Raw genomic sequence first — 16,767 nt, 5'->3', positions numbered from 1 at the left:
AGGACTCAGTGAAATTCGGTCATAACACTAGCAGGCTCTGGCATTGCACCTGTGCCCCGGCCGGTTCCTCTCCTCCGGGTGTGGCTGTTCGTTTAATCCGGCCCACCGGGCAGGTGCACTTATCCCCGATTCACATACGAAGCAGCTGAGTAATTAGTCAGAGTCACACCGTCAAGGAGAAGAGCAGGCGTGAACGGGCGTCTGGCTGGGGGACCCACGCTCCCGACAGGGGCGCACCTGGCTCCCCAGCCCCCGGGCCGCTTGGGAGGTGGGAAAGGAAGCCTCGGAGGCCGCTAGTGACTTGCTTGGCACCGCAAGGCAATAACTCCAAGTGCTTCTAGATGGAACCTGGGAGCAGGGGGCAGCTGGAGGCTGCGCTGGGGGCCAGGGCCCCCGGAAGGGCAGAGTCCAGGCCGGCAGGCCAGCGAGGCCACACGAGTCCAGGCAGAGGATTGCATCAGGGTCCACGCTGCTGTGGCCCGGGGCTACCTGGGGCCTCGCTGGGGTGATGCAACCCTGGCCGGTGGCCACCTCCCTGGGCAGTGACTGTGATGAGGGTGGGCCCTGGGAGCTCCACATTCCATGACCCTCTGACGGTCCTCAGACAGCTCTCAGCCCAGGCTGCTCCGCGCAGACCCCTGGGGCCTCCGTCCTTGCCAGAACTCTCGCCCCTCGTTCACGGCGCGCGGTCACCACCCATTTTCCTTGCTATTTACTCACGTTCCCCCCAGCCTGCACCCACCTGGACTCCCGCCCCTGCAGAACGTCCGACTTACATTTACCCGTTGGGTCCTGGGCGCGACTGTGAAATGGGTCTGACAGTAAACGCCGCGGTGCCGTCTGTCTCGGGGGCCCGCCCGTGTCCTCTGTGGGCTCGGCCAGCACTTTGCGTCCTATGCCCTGTGTCTCTGTGACAAGGGCTCTGCCGGGCAGGGAGTGGCCGCATCGTTTAGGAATCACTCACTCATCTCTCATGTGTTATCACTAAACAAAGGGCTGGGAGACCTGAGGCTGCAGAGCAGCGTCTGTCTGCTGAGTCTGCTCTGCGTCACGCTGCTTCTCGCGTCTTCACCTGGTGCTGATTCAAGGTCCTCGTGTTGCTCTCCGCAGTCGGCCAGGCAGCCTCTGCTGCACCAGCCCTGGGCCTCCCGATAGCTGACCGCAAGAGGCTTACCTCTCGCCTCTGAAACCAACACTGACGGAGAGAGGTTCAAACACCACGGGCCCCAGGAGGGAGTCGTGACTGAGAGCGGCTCTGGGACTGGGGCTTGTTTCGGTCCCAGGGAGTCTACCCCTGAGTCAGGCGCTGCTCTCCTGGTCTGGCCTAGAACGAGGGGCCAGTCATCCAGGTCCATCCAGGACAGTCCTGGTTTTCATCCAAATTGAGCGGCCGCCCTCCCAAAGGCCACTTCCTGGGCCAGGAGGAAGAGGGGAGTCCTGAGATGGCTCAGGGAGTAGAAGGCCTGGCCCAGCCGCCAGCATGGGGCCTGGGTCCACCTGCGGCATTTCTGTCATTCGTTTGTTCACTCAGCAAACATTTAGTAAGCCAGAACCACGGCGTTGAACAAAATAGGCCAAATCTTTACACTCTAGTGGAGAGGAAAGACAGCCGACAAAATACAAGCTGAGTATCTAAACTGACTATAGAGCGGGTCAGATGGTAGTGGGTACCATGGAGAATAAAGGAGGGAAGGGGTGTGGGTGCGTTTATGGGGAAGGAGGGCTGTTTGCGGTTCCAGGGAGGTGGTCAGAGAGGCGCTACTGCAAAGGTGACACTGGAGGCACCTGTGTGTGCAAAGGCCCTGAGGCAGGAGCTGTGGTCTGGGAGGGGCTGGGTCAGGGTGGCTGGAGCGAAGGCGGGAGGGGAGATGGAGGACAGGGACGAGGGGCCAGATCTAGGCCGTGGTAAGGACTGGCTTTGTGCCCTCACACTCACTCCCAAGGCCAGGGGATCCACGGGAGGGTTTGGAGACCAGAGGGATCTGGTCTGATGAAGCTTTTCACGGGTCCTGTGGTTGCTGTGTGGAGAACAGATGGGAGAGTGGCCAGTGCGGATGCCGAGGACAGTTAAGAGGCAGAGCGGATGGTGGCTTGCCTGGGGGTCAGAGGGGCTGATGAGCCGGGCGGGAGGTGACAGCAGGGTGTCGAGGTCTCTGCTTGAGCCACGCGGTAGCCTGCTGTCCGCCTGCGGAGGAGCAGGTCTGGGGGGCTCAGGCCCTTGGTTCTCCCATGCGAACGGGAGCAGCATGGCCAGCTGAGTTTCCCAAGAGGAGCAAAATCCTTGGATCTCACATGGTTTCTCAGACTGTGGACTGACACTTGGCACCCACTGAGAGGTGGGGTCTGTCCCCTTCCCTGGGGGCCGGCGGGCATGAGGCCAGCAGAAGTGACCTGTGGCTTCCGCTCAGCCTCCTGGGACTCCTGCCTTTGGCACTGGCCGCCGCCTGGTAAGGAAGCCCAGGCCAGGCGGGGGCTCCAGAGACAGCCAGCGTCACTGCCATGCGGGTGAGGAAGACGCGGCCCTGGTCACCACCTGGCTGCCAGCCCACGACGGCCCGGGTGAGACCCAGGAACGGGGGAGGGCAGGTGGGAATGCTTGCCGCAGCCTCGAGCTGCCCAGTGCCCGGGGAGGCAGGGGAGCAGGCAGCTGTGCTGGGCTCCGTCTGCTCTGGTTTCCTCTCGTTTCTCTGGATGCACTGGGGTCCTGTCACCCTTTGTCCACTCAGAGAGGGCAGGGGCTGCAGAGCCAGCAGGGGCCCAATGCCCAGCTGGGGTGGGAGGCCCACGGGCACACAGTCGCGAGGGACACCGGCCCAGCGCTGGCCTGGCCCCAGAGCCCTGGAGGAAAACCCACTCACCGTCCTTGGGATTCCAACGAGGGGCACCCGCGCTGCTGTCCCATAATCACACCCCCTCCCCACCCAGGGAGGGCCACGGCAGCCTGTGAGGAGGACCCCCAGAGCAGGACCGTCACGGGTTCACTCCCAGCTCCCCCGCCCACCAAGTGCCCGAGCTTCAGCAAATCACTGCTCCTCTCCGAGCCGCAGTTTTCTCATCTGGAAAATGAAACTAAGCACATTCCGTCCCTTGTGTCTGTGAAGTGCAGAACAGTACCAGTAACTGTACCATCATGATTATTCTTTAGGGTGAGTCACCCAGAGCCTCCTAACCTCCCATAATTTGCTCCTAGGAAAGGTGGCAGGAGGGGATGAGGTGTGGCTGGAATCTGGGTCTGGCCTCGGTCCCATGCGAGGGGCAGCTGCAGTGCTGGGGGCCCCTCTCCCTGTGTGTTACGGGCTGAATGTCTGTGTCCCCCCAAAGGTCGTATGTTGAAGCTCTAACCCCCGACGTGATGGTACTTGGAAATGAGACCTTGGGAGGTGATAAGCTGAGAGGAGGTCACGAGGACGGGGCCCTCATGGTGGGCTTAGTGTCCCTATAAGAAGAAGAGACCAGACTTGCCCTCTCTGCCATGTGAACACACGGCCAGAAGGTGCCGTCTGCAAGCCCGGAGCAGGCTCTCACCAGGAACCCAATCTGCCGTCACCGTGGTCTTGGACGTCCAGCCTCCAGGACTGTGAGAAATAAATAACTGCTGTTCAAGCCCGCACTGTGGCTTTTGTTATGACAGCCTGAGCCAAGACCAGAGCCTCAGTTTTCCCACCTGTAAAATGGGAGCTAGAACAGAGCCCTTCTGGTCCAGGGGTCCCCTGTGTAGATGCGTTTTGTATACTTGACACCCATGCACACAGGCATGAGTGTTTCCCTGCAAGGCCCAGTCATGCTGAGGTCAGCCAGCACCTGGGCCTCCACGGCTGACCTCGCCCGGGGTCTGTGCCCTCACCGGCGTGGTGTGAACCCTCGACCTCCTCCTGAGGGATCTCTCTGGGTCTGTCACCATGGCTGCAGGCTCCCTGGGGGATCCACAGCTTCTCCAAGTACAGCCAGCACAGCTTGGGGTGAAAATAGAGACTTTTGACTGAAAACCCAAAATTTTACATGAAAGCTCCAGGTGTTTAAATACTCACCTAAAATTGAAAATTGTATGTGAGCATAATATCATTTTGCGACATTACTACCAGAGATGCAGAACCGGAATGGAACCGTGGTGACACTTGAGGCCGCTGGCATTGAGGGACAGTCTACAGGACAGCCAGCCTGTGACCTTCACGAGGCCCAAGGTCATGGAGGTCAAGGGAAATCCAAGGCTCAGGGAGCATAAAACCTCAGGACAGCTGAGTGTGATGCTGGGTTGGGTCCTGTCAATAAACGATGTTGCTGGGACAAATGCAGAAACCAAGTGGGGTCTGATGTGTCCTATTATTTCTTGATTTTACAGAGACTTGAGAGAAAGTCCTAGTTTGCAGGAAACATATAGAAAAGTGTCCGGGGTCATCAGTGTGCTCCCAAATAATTTAGGTAAGAAAAAAAAAAAAGTCTTGTACTCGACCTGCATCTTCTCTGTATATATGAGACTATTTTAGAATGTGAAAGCACGTGTATTTATAAAAAGATGGGCTCAAGCCGAGTGTTTCCATGGGTTTGTTCAGTGCCCAGACCCCTGGTTCGCAGCCCCTGGTGGGAGCAGCTCCTGCTGCCACTACTTTTACTGCTAATTTGTCCTTTAGGACTGAACACAGAGAGGCGCCACTTCTGTGTCTACTGTTTACTTCATGTGAGACAGAATTAGTGGGAACGTTTGATAAAATGGTCTTTGGCTTTAACACAAGAGTAAGACCACCACCCACCATGAGAGAGCCTGGGTTCTTGTAGACCCGGTCCACTGCCGGCTCTGACCCATGGGCTGTGTGCCCAGGGGACCTGGGGACCCTATCTGAGCTGTTTCCCCAAATACACGAGGGCCTAGGATTGCCCCCCCACCCCCCCGCAGGCTGCTGGAGAATGAAGTGGGACCCCAGCGGGGGGGGCGTCCTTGATGAGCAGAGGTAGCCTGTTCCCCCAGGAGGGACCTTTAGTCCATCTGGTGTGGTAAGACGGGCGGAGACCCTTCCTGGGCCCAGGGACCAAATGGCGGACACACGGATGTGGGACGTGGCCTGGCCTGGAGACTGCCTGCCTGGCCATGGCATCCACGCATCCCAGGATGGGCCCTGAGCCTGCCTCTGCTACCTGGGCATCAGGCAGGGGTGGAGGTGTGCAGCTGCGGGAGCCTGAGCTCTCTCCTGAATATGCGAACGTTTGGGCCTCACCCTAGAGCGGGGGTGGTGGTAACTCCCACGATGCAGGGAACGAGTGCCAGTGCCTTCCAGCAGCCTCCCACGCCCCACGTGGGCTGGCCTCGCACTTCCCGCTCTCCTCCTGGAAAACCTCCAGGATGCAGGGGCTTCTGCTGGGCAGGCCCATTGCACGCCAGGACGTGTGCGCCTGCCCTGCCCCGGCCCCCCCGCGCCCCCAGCCGGCCTCTTCCCTCAGATCGCTGCACAACCAGCTCCTCCTCGCTGTTTCAGCTCATTCCCCGGCTCAGGCGGCCTTTCCGGAGCCCCCTGGAAAGCAGCTGTTCACAAACTTCCCCGTGTATCACACTCGCAGAAAGGGGGGGAGGGTAACACATGGCCGGCCCCACCCCCAGCCTTCTGATCAGCAGGCAGGGCCAGGCCCAAGAATCTGCATTTCTACCGGCTCTGGGTGATGTCGATGCTGCTGGCTGGGCACCCCGCCTGGAGAACCCCGGCTCTAAGGCGGCCCCTGCAGGGGCTCTTCGCACCCCCTTATGGCCTGATGCTCACATCACCTACTCTCCTCTTTCTAACCGACACCATTTTTGCTGCAGGTGTTCACCTGCCCCAGCCCCAGGGAGGGGTGCTGATTGCTCTAGACCAGAGGTTCTCAACCCAGGTGACCCTACCTTTGGGGCTACCTATGGCTGCGACAGGGATGGGCAAGGACCGTCCCACCCCCATGTCCACGCACCCCCAGGAGAAGCACTGATGAATCGCTCCCTGCCAGTGAGAGCGGGCAGGCAGCCAGGGCTTCTGGGAAAGGTCGCCCTCCCGGGTGAAGGGGGTACAGCTCCCACTCTTTGCCCCTCCGGGTGGGAGAGCGGTGGCTGCCATCCTGGCCTTGGAGCCGGAAGCAGAAGGAGCAATGGGACGGAGCCACCTCCCTGCACTTCCTGTTGGGAGGCCCTCAGGGGCATTCGGGGTGGCAGACAGCGTCCCAGGTGCCCCACCCAAAACCTTGTCTCGTTCTGCACGTCCCGCACTGAGAGCAGTACCTGCACGTGCAGGTAGGCACTCCGTCCATCAGGGAGGGTTGGGCGAACGTGCCAGAACCCCAGGTCCTAAGATCTGACCCGGCCCGACCCCTGCCTGCGGGCAGGAGGCTCGTTTCCCTGAGCTGGGCCTCAGCTTGTCCAGCTGTGAAATGGGTGTAATGACCCAGGGGTCATGGAGTCGTCAAGTAAGCGCTGGGCAGGAAGGTGTTGGTGACCACTGCACAGGCCTCCCTGCAGGCCCCCCACCCCAGAGTGCAGGTGGTCCGGGGCCAGGGCTGCAGAGGCCCCGGAGGACGCCCACGCTCGGACCGCCTGAGCGCGTCAGGGAGCCGAGCCTGAGCCGTTACAAAGCAGGAAGAGATCGTGTTTGTCTGAAACGCGTCACAAGGGAAGCCCACCACGGCCCCAGCTTGGGGGCTCGCCCGTGGAGGCGGCTGCCCTGGTCAAGGCAGCCGGCAGGCCCACTGGGACCAGGAGAGGAAGCCCCACGGGCGGGCGGAAGCACCAGGGGCGGCTCTGCGGCAGGGGACGGGGAGGGGGTGCCCGTGGGCCTCCGGGCTGCTCTTGCCAGGGTCTGCGGACCCGATGTAACGCCCCCAGCCCAGCCTACCCCTGGCTCCTCGGTCAGTCTCCGTGGGATTCAGTCACTCGCTCACCGAAAGGACGGCTTCCGGCCCCAGCCCGGCCGGGCCGTGACGCAATCTCCCCAGCTGGCAGAGGGCAGGCAGGCCAGGCGGGAGCTCCCCCAGCATCCGCGCCCGGGGAGCAGCGCCCTCTGCTGGCCTCTGCCGAGTCGGGGGGCTGCACCCGGTGGCCTCGGCCTGGGGGGCTGGCGGCGCCGTCCCCGTCTGCAAGGCGGGGTCCGCTCTGCAGGGACGCTTGGCTCCGGCGCTGGAGGGGCGGGCATCAGTCCTTGCACTTTGTGGCTCTGGACTGCAGCCCCTTCTGTCCTGTCGCAGGCCAGCGCCGAATGTCACAGCGCCAGGGCCCGGGCCGGTGTCCACAGGAGGCTCAGCAGCGCGGCCAGCAGTGGGCCCGCGGCCCGCGGTGCTGCGGCGGCGATGGAGGTGCAGGAACAGACCTCGTAGGCGTCCTCTGAGCGGCTGTGGTCGCGCTGCCCCGGCCGGGCGTGGGCCCCTGCCTCTCCGTCTGCGTCCTCGGGGTCAGCGGGCGGGTCTCTGCAGACCAGCCAGTCCCGGGCCGTGGACTGCGGGTACCCGGGCGCCACCTCCAGCTCGCCATCCAGCACCTTCCAGTACTCCTTGCCGCGGAAGAAGTAGGCGGCACCTGGGGGACAAAAGGGCAGGCAGCTGAGCTCCGGCCGCTGCAGCACGCGGGATTCGGTGTAGACGGCAGGAGGACGGGATACAGAGAGCTGCGGGGCCAGTAGGAAGAACGGACGTAGAATGTCTCAGGTGAGAGTCAGAGTCTTGGTCTCAGCCTACGGGGAGCCCATCTGTGGGCACTCAGAGCATTACAGGCCTGGGAAAGCTCAAGGAGCCGCCTGGAGGCAGGGGGATGGATGAGATGACCTCTGCTTTTCCCCTACTATTTATTTAGTGAGGGCCTACAATGTGCCAGGCTGTTCTAGGTACTGGGGACATGGCTTTGCAAATAGAACAAATGAAACTTCCCGTACGGGTGGAGCTGCCCCTGTGGGAGGGTGCTGTACTTCTCACTGCAGCCAGGGGGCGCTGCAATGACGTTTGGGCGGAGGCCTGAAGCCGGTGGGGAAAGTGTTGGCGGCGGGGGGGGGGGGGGGGGGGGGACGCACGGCAGGTGCAAAGGCCCTGAGGTGTGTGTGTGAGAGCAGGAGGCAAGGCTGCTATGGCTGGAGGGGTGACGGGGGCGAGGAAGGGACCCCGAGAGGTGAACAAGAGCCAGAAGGGGCGACCCAGGGGCCCCTCTGGGGGCGGGTGGTGTCTGCAGCGGGGGTGGGGGGGGCGGAGCAGACGCACGCATCTGCCGCTGGATCCCAGCTCCCCAGGTGTGGGTGCTGAGGCTGCCCCGGAGTCGCCCTTCCCCCCGCGCCCGGCTCACCATCGGACCAGCGCATGGCATCGTCGAGCGTGCTGGGGATGCCCCTCCACGGGGGGCTCTGGGCGGGGTGGCCAGGGTCCATGCGCCGTGTGTGCTCATCGTAGCGCCAGTACAGCTGGTCCTTAAAGAAATAAGTCTTGTCATTGTGGGCCCAGGAGAAGGCAGCATCGACGCCGCCCGGCGGGAGGCCGAAGTCCGAGATGGGCCGCGGGTATCCTTCCTCTACGTTATTGTCCTTAAACACCCAGTATCTGTCTCCTGGGGGCGAGAGAAAGAGCCGTGGGCCGGGGTTCGCCCAGCCCGCCGGGCGAGGGCCCCAGCCCTTGCTCCTCCCACAGACGGGCACCCCGATGCGCAGTGCCCATGGCGTAAGTCCCAGGAGGGTTCACCGAGCGCCTGCTGTGCTCCCGGCAGGGGTCCCACACGTGCCAGCAGCCTGGGGAGGCGGGGCCAGATGAGGCGGCCGCGTCACAGCCAGGGGGCAAGACGACCCGCTCCCACCCTGAGAAGCCACTTCGGTCAGCGGGGCCTTGTCCACTTCTGCTGTGAGGCGGGCTGAGCACGTTCACGGGCAAAGCAGGAAGGGCGCCGGGTGAAGGCCCACCGGACCTGCACGTGTGCAGCCTTGTCAGATTACACAGAAGCAGAGCTTTAGAAATCACCAAGAACTTCAAATCCGCACGTAAAGCTTTCGGGAAATGGTGTGATTAAGACCCTTGTTGGGTGTCCTTGACTCTGTGCTCTGGAAACACATCCTCAGCTGCTCCGCCGCAGGAGGGTGGGATCAAATTTGGGTATGTGTTGTCATGTCCCCCACTCCCGCCCGGTTTAGCAACTAATCGACCCTGTTATTTCGAAAACAAATGAGGGAATTCCCTGGCGGTCCAGCGGTTAGGACTCTGTGCTTTCACCCTGCAAGCTGCAAGGTGCGGCCAAAGAAACAAACAAAACAACAAATGAAAAAAGAAACAAATGAAAACAGAAGATACAAATGAAGAAGAAGCAAAACATTAAAAAAATCTTTGGCTGGACAAAGGACTGGAATAGACATTTCTCCAAGGAAGATATTCAAGTGGTCAGTAAGCACATGAGAAGATGCTCAACATCACTGATCATCAGGGAAATGCATGTCGAAACCCTAACGAGACACCGCCTCACACCCAGTAGGACGGGCACGATCAAACCCGCCCCCCGAAAACAGCAAGCGTAGGTGAGGATGGGGGGAATCGGGCACCGCTGGTGGGAATGTAAACTGGGAGCGGCTGCTGTGGGAGAAAGAAATAGTCCAGGACCCAGTAACCCCACCCCTGGGTATATACACAAAGGAACTGAAAGCAAGTTCTCAAAGAGCTATCCGTACACCCATGTCTACGGCAGCCTTATTCACAACGGCTAAGACGTGGAAGCAAGCCAAGTGTCCATCGACAGATGATAAAATGTGCTCCATCCACGCAATGGAACACGACTCAGCCTTGAAAAAGGAAGGCAATTCTGACACCTGCTACACCGTGGATGACCTTGAGGACGTGATGCTCAGTGAAGCAAGCCAGTCGCAAAAGGACAGATCCCGTGTGCTTCCACGATATGAGGCCCCCAGAGCAGCAAGTCCACGGAGACAGGGAGCAGGCTGGCGGGTGCCGGGGGCTGGGGGGGGATGGGGAGTTAGTGTTTCATGGGGACAGTTTCAACTTTACAAGATGAAAAAGCTTTAGAGATGGACGGTGGTGACGGTTGCACACAGTGTGAAAGTACTTAGTGCCCCTGAACTCTACACTTATAAATGGTTAAGACGGTAACTTTTACAGTGTGTGTGTGTGTGTGTGTGTGTGTGTGTGTGTGTGTTTTACCACAATTAACAATAATTTCTAAAAGATCATCTGTCAGAGACTGGCAACAACTGAAGGAAACGACGGCACAGCTGCAGACAGGGCCCCGTCGATCACAACGAGAAGGGCCATGAGTGGGCACACGTGGGGTGATGTCGACAGGGCAGCCCGACCTGCTCCAGCGGACGCTGCCAGGCGAGTGCAGAGGCCCCAAGTGCCCACACTGTCTCACATTTCAAGTCTGGAGCTGTGATTTCTCGTGGGGATCTCCCGATTTTTAAATGTTAAGAAATAATCCAAGTTACTTAGAAGATGCCAGACGGGTCCCCCCACCATGACTGTGGCCGGCCCTTGACATCCAGCCTGGGAGACGGTGATTCCACTGTCAGGGGGCGCGTCAGGGTGAGTGTGGAGGGGTCGAGCCCAGGCACCACACAAGGGAGGCCAGGTTGGAAAGCCTGGGTCAGGGCAGCAGGGTGGCTTCACTCTGGGGAGCCACAGACCCTGCACCCCCAAAACACAGCTGCACGTACATACAGCAGTGCGTGAGACTGAGGAAGGCTCACAGCGCCCGAGGCGCCCACAGAACTGGCAGGGCTCAGTCTCCTGCTGCAGGCGGGGCACCTTGCCTTTTCCCCAAAGAGACAGCACGCTCCCCAAGGGCAGGAACCACCACCCCAGCCCCGCCCGGAAGCCGGGCTGTTGAGGGTGAAGTGACACCCCTCCTCCAGTGGACCCTGGACTGTCACCCTGGACTGAGATGCGAGAGCAGTCTCCCCCTGCTCTTAGGCTAAATCCAGCTCCTTCCCGCGGCCCCTGGCGAGGACCTGCACTTCCCACCCCTGCCTCCTCGCCCTTCACTCTGATCCAGCCTCATCACCCTCTTCCAGGTTCTTTCAATCAGCAAGCTTGTTCCTGCCTCAGGACCTTTGCACTGGCAGCTCCCTCGGCCTGGTATGCTGGTCCCGCAGGTCTACCTGAAGTTAACTCCCTCATTACCTGCAGGTGCTTATTGTGTGTCCCCCGGCCCAGAATGAGGGCAGGGATTTTCGTGTCTTGCCCACTGTGTGCCTGCAAGGCCTGCCACAGTGCAGAGCACACAGCAGGTGCTCAATAACTACAAACTGGTTGAGTGCACACGTGAACGTGAGCCTCTCTGCTCTGAGCTCTGGACCCACAGAGCAAAGCACAGGACTGGCCTCCTGCGTGGACGCGAGCTTTGGGGATCCTGGGGAGCGCGGGCTGCGGCCCCCGGTCAGCGATGCCCGGCAGGCACCCAGATGGGGGGGCACCCACCTTTGAAGAAGACGATCTTGTGGTCACTGGTGCGCTCGTACACGGCATCCACGCTGTCCAGGCGCAGCGGCAGGCCCCGCCAGAAGCGGTGCACCTGTGCCGGCTGCAGCGACACCAGGTGCCGGTCCCGGGTCAGCCGCCAGAAGTACTTGCCTAGGGGAACACAGGGGGTGGGGCTGCAGGTGGCCGGCCTGGGGCCCAGGGTGGGCTCTGCTCCTGTGTCCGCCGGCCGCTGGACCCGAGGGGGTTACCTTTGAAGAAGAAGGCCTCGCCTCGGATCTGGGCTACTGCGTCAAAGTGGCCGCTGCATCTGTGGGGCATGTCCTTCCCGGGCCTGGGGGCAGAGAGAGGGCTGGGCTGGGAGCTGCCCCGGGGAGCTGGGCTGGGCAAGGCCATGGGGACAAGCATCCCCGAAGGACCCTGCACGCCCGCATCACCGCCTGCAGGCCCAGCGACCACAGCAGTTTAGTCAAGAGAGAAAAGCAGGTGAAACAGCTCCACGCTCGCCATGCAGGCTGCGAGACGGATCGCTGAGCGAGCGCACTGGACGAGCAGGCGCGCTCCACGCTGCCAGCGAAGCGTCGGGAAGCCAGCTGGGCACTTTCCACAGAAGCGCGGAGCGCGCGTGCCGGGACCCCGATTCTGAGTCTGGAGCCCTGTCCACGGACAGTACTCACAGCAACGTCATGTGTGACGACAAAAGGTCAGGAACTTAAATGCCCGCCGATCCAGGACTTAGAAACAGGGCAGGGCACACGCGTACCGCAGTGCAGCTCAGCCCCGAGACCCAGGCATCTTCACAGACACAGAGGCCTCCACGGGTCACATCTGTGACCTCAGTGGCAATTCACCACATACAGCAGAGTGAGAAAAGCATGAAAACATCCCACGTCTGGAAAACCAAACCTCGAAACAAACCAAACCACGGAAGCCTAAATACATAGATTTCTGTTTGTATTTTTGTGTTTAGTGTTTTGTGTGAGCGTGAAGGTGGCACGGAGGCATGCCAGGCTGTGAGGGCAAAGGTGGGAGGGGTGGACGGGGACGCCTCCCTGCAGACTCTGTGGCACTTGTTCCACTGGGGGATGGGGGGTGAGAGTAGGCAGGCTCTGACTGCTTTCACCACGGGGCTAGACGAATCCAAGCTGGGCCTTAAAAGGCGGACAGCTGCCGCGCAGCCTCCAGCACTGCCAGCCCTCCGGATGCTCCCTTGGGACAGCCACTCCAGGAATCCAGCCTCCGGCACGGGACACAGATGGTGCCCAGCTGAGCCCAGCCCTCGAGTCAGCCCAGCCCAGGCACCAGACCTGAGGCAAGATGCCCCCAGACGATCCCAGCCCCCAGCAGGTGTTCCCAACACCGCGGAGCCGACCCCCGACCCCCGACCGTGCCCTGTCCGAGTTCCTGACCCACAGAACCCACGAGCCTCACGATATAGTGGGGGTTTCATGCCACGAGGCAGGGCTGCTTGTTACGCAGCCGTCGATGACTGACTGGGATGAAGGGTGAGAGGAAATCGCACATTTGAAAGTCAAGGCCTCTGCACGGTTCTGGGCTGGGGTGAGCGGGGGGTCCCCTCCACTGTCTGTCCATAAGAAAAGAAACTAACTGTCACTCAGGGCTCAGCTGGCCCAGAAGCCCCACGAGCTCAGGACCCGGAGCCGCTGCTGGGGGCCGTGCTGGCCGCAGAGTGGAGACAAGGGGCCCACGGCTTACGGGGTGCTTGCGCGATCATCAGGGGGCTCTGGCAGGAGGGGCGGCTCCTCGGGCTCTGGGGCGTCTGGCTGTGCCGTTGGGGACACGGACTCCCGCACGCCTGTGGAGACAAGGAGGCTGCATTGGGCCCTGCAGACCCCACCACCCTTCCTGGAGCCGCCAGGACGGAGCCGGGGCCATGGGGTGGGTGGCACCGCGTCTTGACCGGGCCGAGCGCCGGGCTGCGGCGGTGAGCAGGGCAGGGGAGACTCCGTCCCTGGAGCCGGAGCCTCGGGATGCGTGAGCGGAAGGCGCAGGTGCCCCACTGACTTAAGGGCGGGTTTACAACCCCCGCCCCCCAACTCCACTCCTGGGCACAGACCCCAAATAACAGAAAACCGGTGTTCAGACAAAAAGCTGTACATGGATGTGCACAGCAGCGTTATTCATAATGGCCAAAAGGTGGAAACAACCCAAATGTCCACCAGCGGAAGAATGGATAAATAAAATGATCGGCTGTCAAAAGGAATGAATTACTGACGCACGCTACGCCGGGGAGGACCCTGGAAAACACACGCTGCGTGAAAGCAGCCGGACACAAAAGGCCACGCATTGTACGATTCCATTTATGTGAAACGTCCAGAAGAGGCAAGTCCAGAGACACAGAAAAGGGACGAGTGTTTGCCGGGGGCTGGGGAGTGGATGGGACATGACTGCTAATGGGTGAGGTGGGATGGCGGGGGAAAGGGGGGCGGGATGAGAACGTTCTGGAAGTGGAGAGAAACGGCGGTTGAACAGCATTGTGAATGTACCAAATGCTTTCAAAGGGTAAAAATCGTAAACTGTGCGTCAGTAAAGGACGTGCACAGATGTCAGAAGGTGGGAAGCGCTGGGGCAACAGCGACGGGGGGGTGGGGCGGTCCAGGCGGGGGGAGAGGCTGCGACGCGGAATGAGGGGAGGCTGGCCTCCGAGGTGAGGCACCCCATCCCAGGCTTTAAGAGGACTGCTCTGGCCACTGTGGGTAGGGGCAGACTGGCGTGGGGTTAGGGAGACCAGCATGGAGAAGGGGGGTGACTGGGGGAGGTTCATCACCCCCACCTTGCTCTCGCAGCTCCCAGGACAGACCTCCTTCTGCCACCTTGCCTGATGTGTCCCCAGCGGAAGGGGGCCCGGAGCTGGCCCTGGGTCAGTCCTGGCTCAGCGCTCCCGTCTCTCAGTGGGGATGTGGTACCTACTTCACAGGTTGTAAAGACTGGATGACTTAATACATGTAAGTGCTTTGCATGGGCCCTGGGTCACCATCAACGTCAGCTGTCACAACCTGAAACCGTCTGGGGATTGGACGTGGGATCTTGCCCGGGGCTCTGAGATGAGCTCCGTGGAGAGGGCAGCGGGGGCCCCAGGTCCTAGGGACCCCTGGCGACACAACTCACCTGCTTATTCATTCTACACACACCGCGGGGCAGCCAGCGTGTGCCAGGCGGCCCCAGGTGCCGAGCACGCAGCAGACAAGACAGAACCAGCCCTCTGCCGTGGGGCTCTGTGCTCTGGGGTCCCCGGCATTTCTGCCGTGGGGCTCTGTGCTCTGGGGTCCCCGGCATTTCTGCCGTGGGGCTCTGTGCTCTGGGGTCCCCGGCATTTCTGCCGTGGGGCTCTGTGCTCGGGGGTCCCCGGCATTTCTGCCGTGGGGCTCTGTGCTCTGGCGTCCCCGGCATTTCTGCCGTGGGGCTCTGTGCTCTGGGGTCCCCAGCATCGCTGTCCCCATCCCCGGGTGACCCGTGACGGCTCTGGGGGGGACTCACCGTACAGCTGCCAGACGCGTACCCTGTCCTCATAGGGGAGCCCGTAGCGCAGCGGGTCACCCACCGGGCCCTGGTAGTACGGCTGCATGATGGAGCGTGTGGCCGCCACATGGCTCAGCCCGATGGCGTGGCCAAACTCGTGGACAGCCACTGCGAACAGGTCCATGCCGTGGGCATCTGGGGACACAGGAGCCAGTGAGCCCAGGGAGGCACCGCCAGCTCCTGCTGGGCCACGGGGACGGGACCCGTGGGGTGAGGTGAGATGAGTCCGCCAAGCTGGTTACAGAGGAGGCCCCGGTCCTGACAGACGGGTCCTATGGAGTCACTCAGGGCTTGTCTGCTTCCCAGGAGGCCCTGTGGAGTTCACAGGGGCCTCTCGGGCCCTGGGGGTCTCTTGGTCCCCCTCACCTCCCACGTGGCCCTCACAGTAAAGTTGGCAAACTATTCTGTACGGGCCACGTGGTAAATATTTCAGGCCTTGCTGGCCGTCAGGATCCCAAGTTACAGGGGTCACTGTAAGCTCCCTCAACCCCACAGCACTGAATAGATGCTCCAGGCCCCACAGGACGGGCCTGGGCTCCCATCGAGGCATAAAACCCACAGGTTCTACGGGGCCACTTCTGGCTCCTCCAGCCGGGATGGGCTCCCCAGCCTGGGATATAGACTCACGCCACGAGGCCCCCGTCTTCCCCGCCCGCACCTGCAGCCTGTGCCACGCGGCTCTGCCCCTCGTCCCGCCTTGAAGCTGGGGGCCCGTGACTCCTTTGGCCAATGGGACTTAGCAGAAGTGATGGCGTGCCGAGGCCTCAGAGGCCTTCCAAGCTTGCACTCCCGCTTGGGAGCTGGACCAGGGGGAGGATAAGCCTGGCTCACGGAGTCACGTCCCAGGCCTGCGAGCCCAGCCCGGGTCCGCCAGGTGGGTTGCCCGTGCAGAGACGGCTGGAGGCAGAGCTGTCCTGAGCTGGACAGGTGCCCACGGCTTTAGGCAGGGGACGCGTGGCGGTTTCCTCTTCCTGGGGGGCTGGTGTGGCTCCCTACACCATCGTGGGCTCTGTCAGGGGCTGGGGGTCATGCGGGGTCCCCAGGGCCACCCCAACCCGGACGCACCTGAGGAGCGGAACGTCCAGGCCTCGTCATCGTCAAAGTGGGTGTCCCCTGCGGTGTGGTGGTCGCCCGGGAGGAAGGCGTGGGCCACCGCGCCGCCGGGGCCGTCGAAGGGGTAGCGGTCGTTGTGGTCAGCTGTGGAGAAGTCGATCTGGATGTCGGCGGCGCTGCCGGCCACCTCGTGGAAGTTCAGGGGCGTGAGGTCGCTCCAGACTTTGAGCGCGTAGTGCATGAGCGCGCGCACCGTGTCGCGGCCCAGGGGCGAGTCCCGCGGGAACGTGCGGACCCTGGGGCAGGCGGGGCCAGAGCCGGGTCGGTCACAGGGACAGGCCCAGTGCCCCCGCCCCAGGCTGGAGTGCGCTCCCTGGAACAGCTTGCCCCGCGGCGGTGGGGGGCACCGGGGCCCTTATTTGGAAAGGGGGTTTGGGGCGGGGATGGAGATGAGCTCATCCTGGAATAGGGCGGCCCTAAATCCAGTGGTGTCCTCACAACAGACAGGAGGGGCCACAGACGCGGAAGGAGGACACGTGAAGACGGAAGCCAGGATCAGAGCCACGGGCCCAGGGCTGCTGGCGGCACCCGGACAGGGGCGGGGCCGGATTCTCCCTCACAGCCTCCAAGGGACCTGTGGCCCCTGGACCTCGGGTTTCTGGCCTCCAGAACCGAGAGGATAAATTCCTGTCTCTTAAGCCCCGGTCTGTGGGTGCTCATTTTGGCCGACGCCCAGACCCCCGGAAAGGCCAGGCCCAGTGGAGCCCCGCCTGCCCA

At 61.9% G+C, this 16,767-nt stretch overlaps 1 protein-coding gene across 4 annotated transcripts in view; it reads right to left on the bottom strand.

The window, feature by feature from the left end:
- MMP17 (matrix metallopeptidase 17) overlaps positions 1 to 16,767 on the bottom strand; it is a 49,140-nt gene that overhangs the window by 21,449 nt on the left and 10,924 nt on the right. For all 4 annotated transcript variants that reach the window (XM_033440646.2, XM_033440645.2, XM_049698651.1 and 1 more), the window contains 7 exons: positions 16,003 to 16,286; positions 14,896 to 15,072; positions 13,114 to 13,213; positions 11,649 to 11,731; positions 11,398 to 11,550; positions 8,276 to 8,533; positions 777 to 7,522 (listed from right to left, as the gene is read on the bottom strand). In XM_033440646.2, coding sequence (XP_033296537.1) covers positions 7,209 to 7,522; positions 8,276 to 8,533; positions 11,398 to 11,550; positions 11,649 to 11,731; positions 13,114 to 13,213; positions 14,896 to 15,072; positions 16,003 to 16,286 — 1,369 coding nt within the window. In that variant the 3' untranslated portion in view covers positions 777 to 7,208. The remainder of the gene's footprint in view (positions 1 to 776; positions 7,523 to 8,275; positions 8,534 to 11,397; positions 11,551 to 11,648; positions 11,732 to 13,113; positions 13,214 to 14,895; positions 15,073 to 16,002; positions 16,287 to 16,767) is intronic.

Source organism: Orcinus orca, chromosome 15 (assembly GCF_937001465.1).
Source record: "Orcinus orca chromosome 15, mOrcOrc1.1, whole genome shotgun sequence".
Classification (NCBI taxonomy): Eukaryota; Metazoa; Chordata; class Mammalia; order Artiodactyla; family Delphinidae; genus Orcinus; species Orcinus orca.
This window is presented reverse-complemented; position numbering and strand designations above follow the sequence as displayed.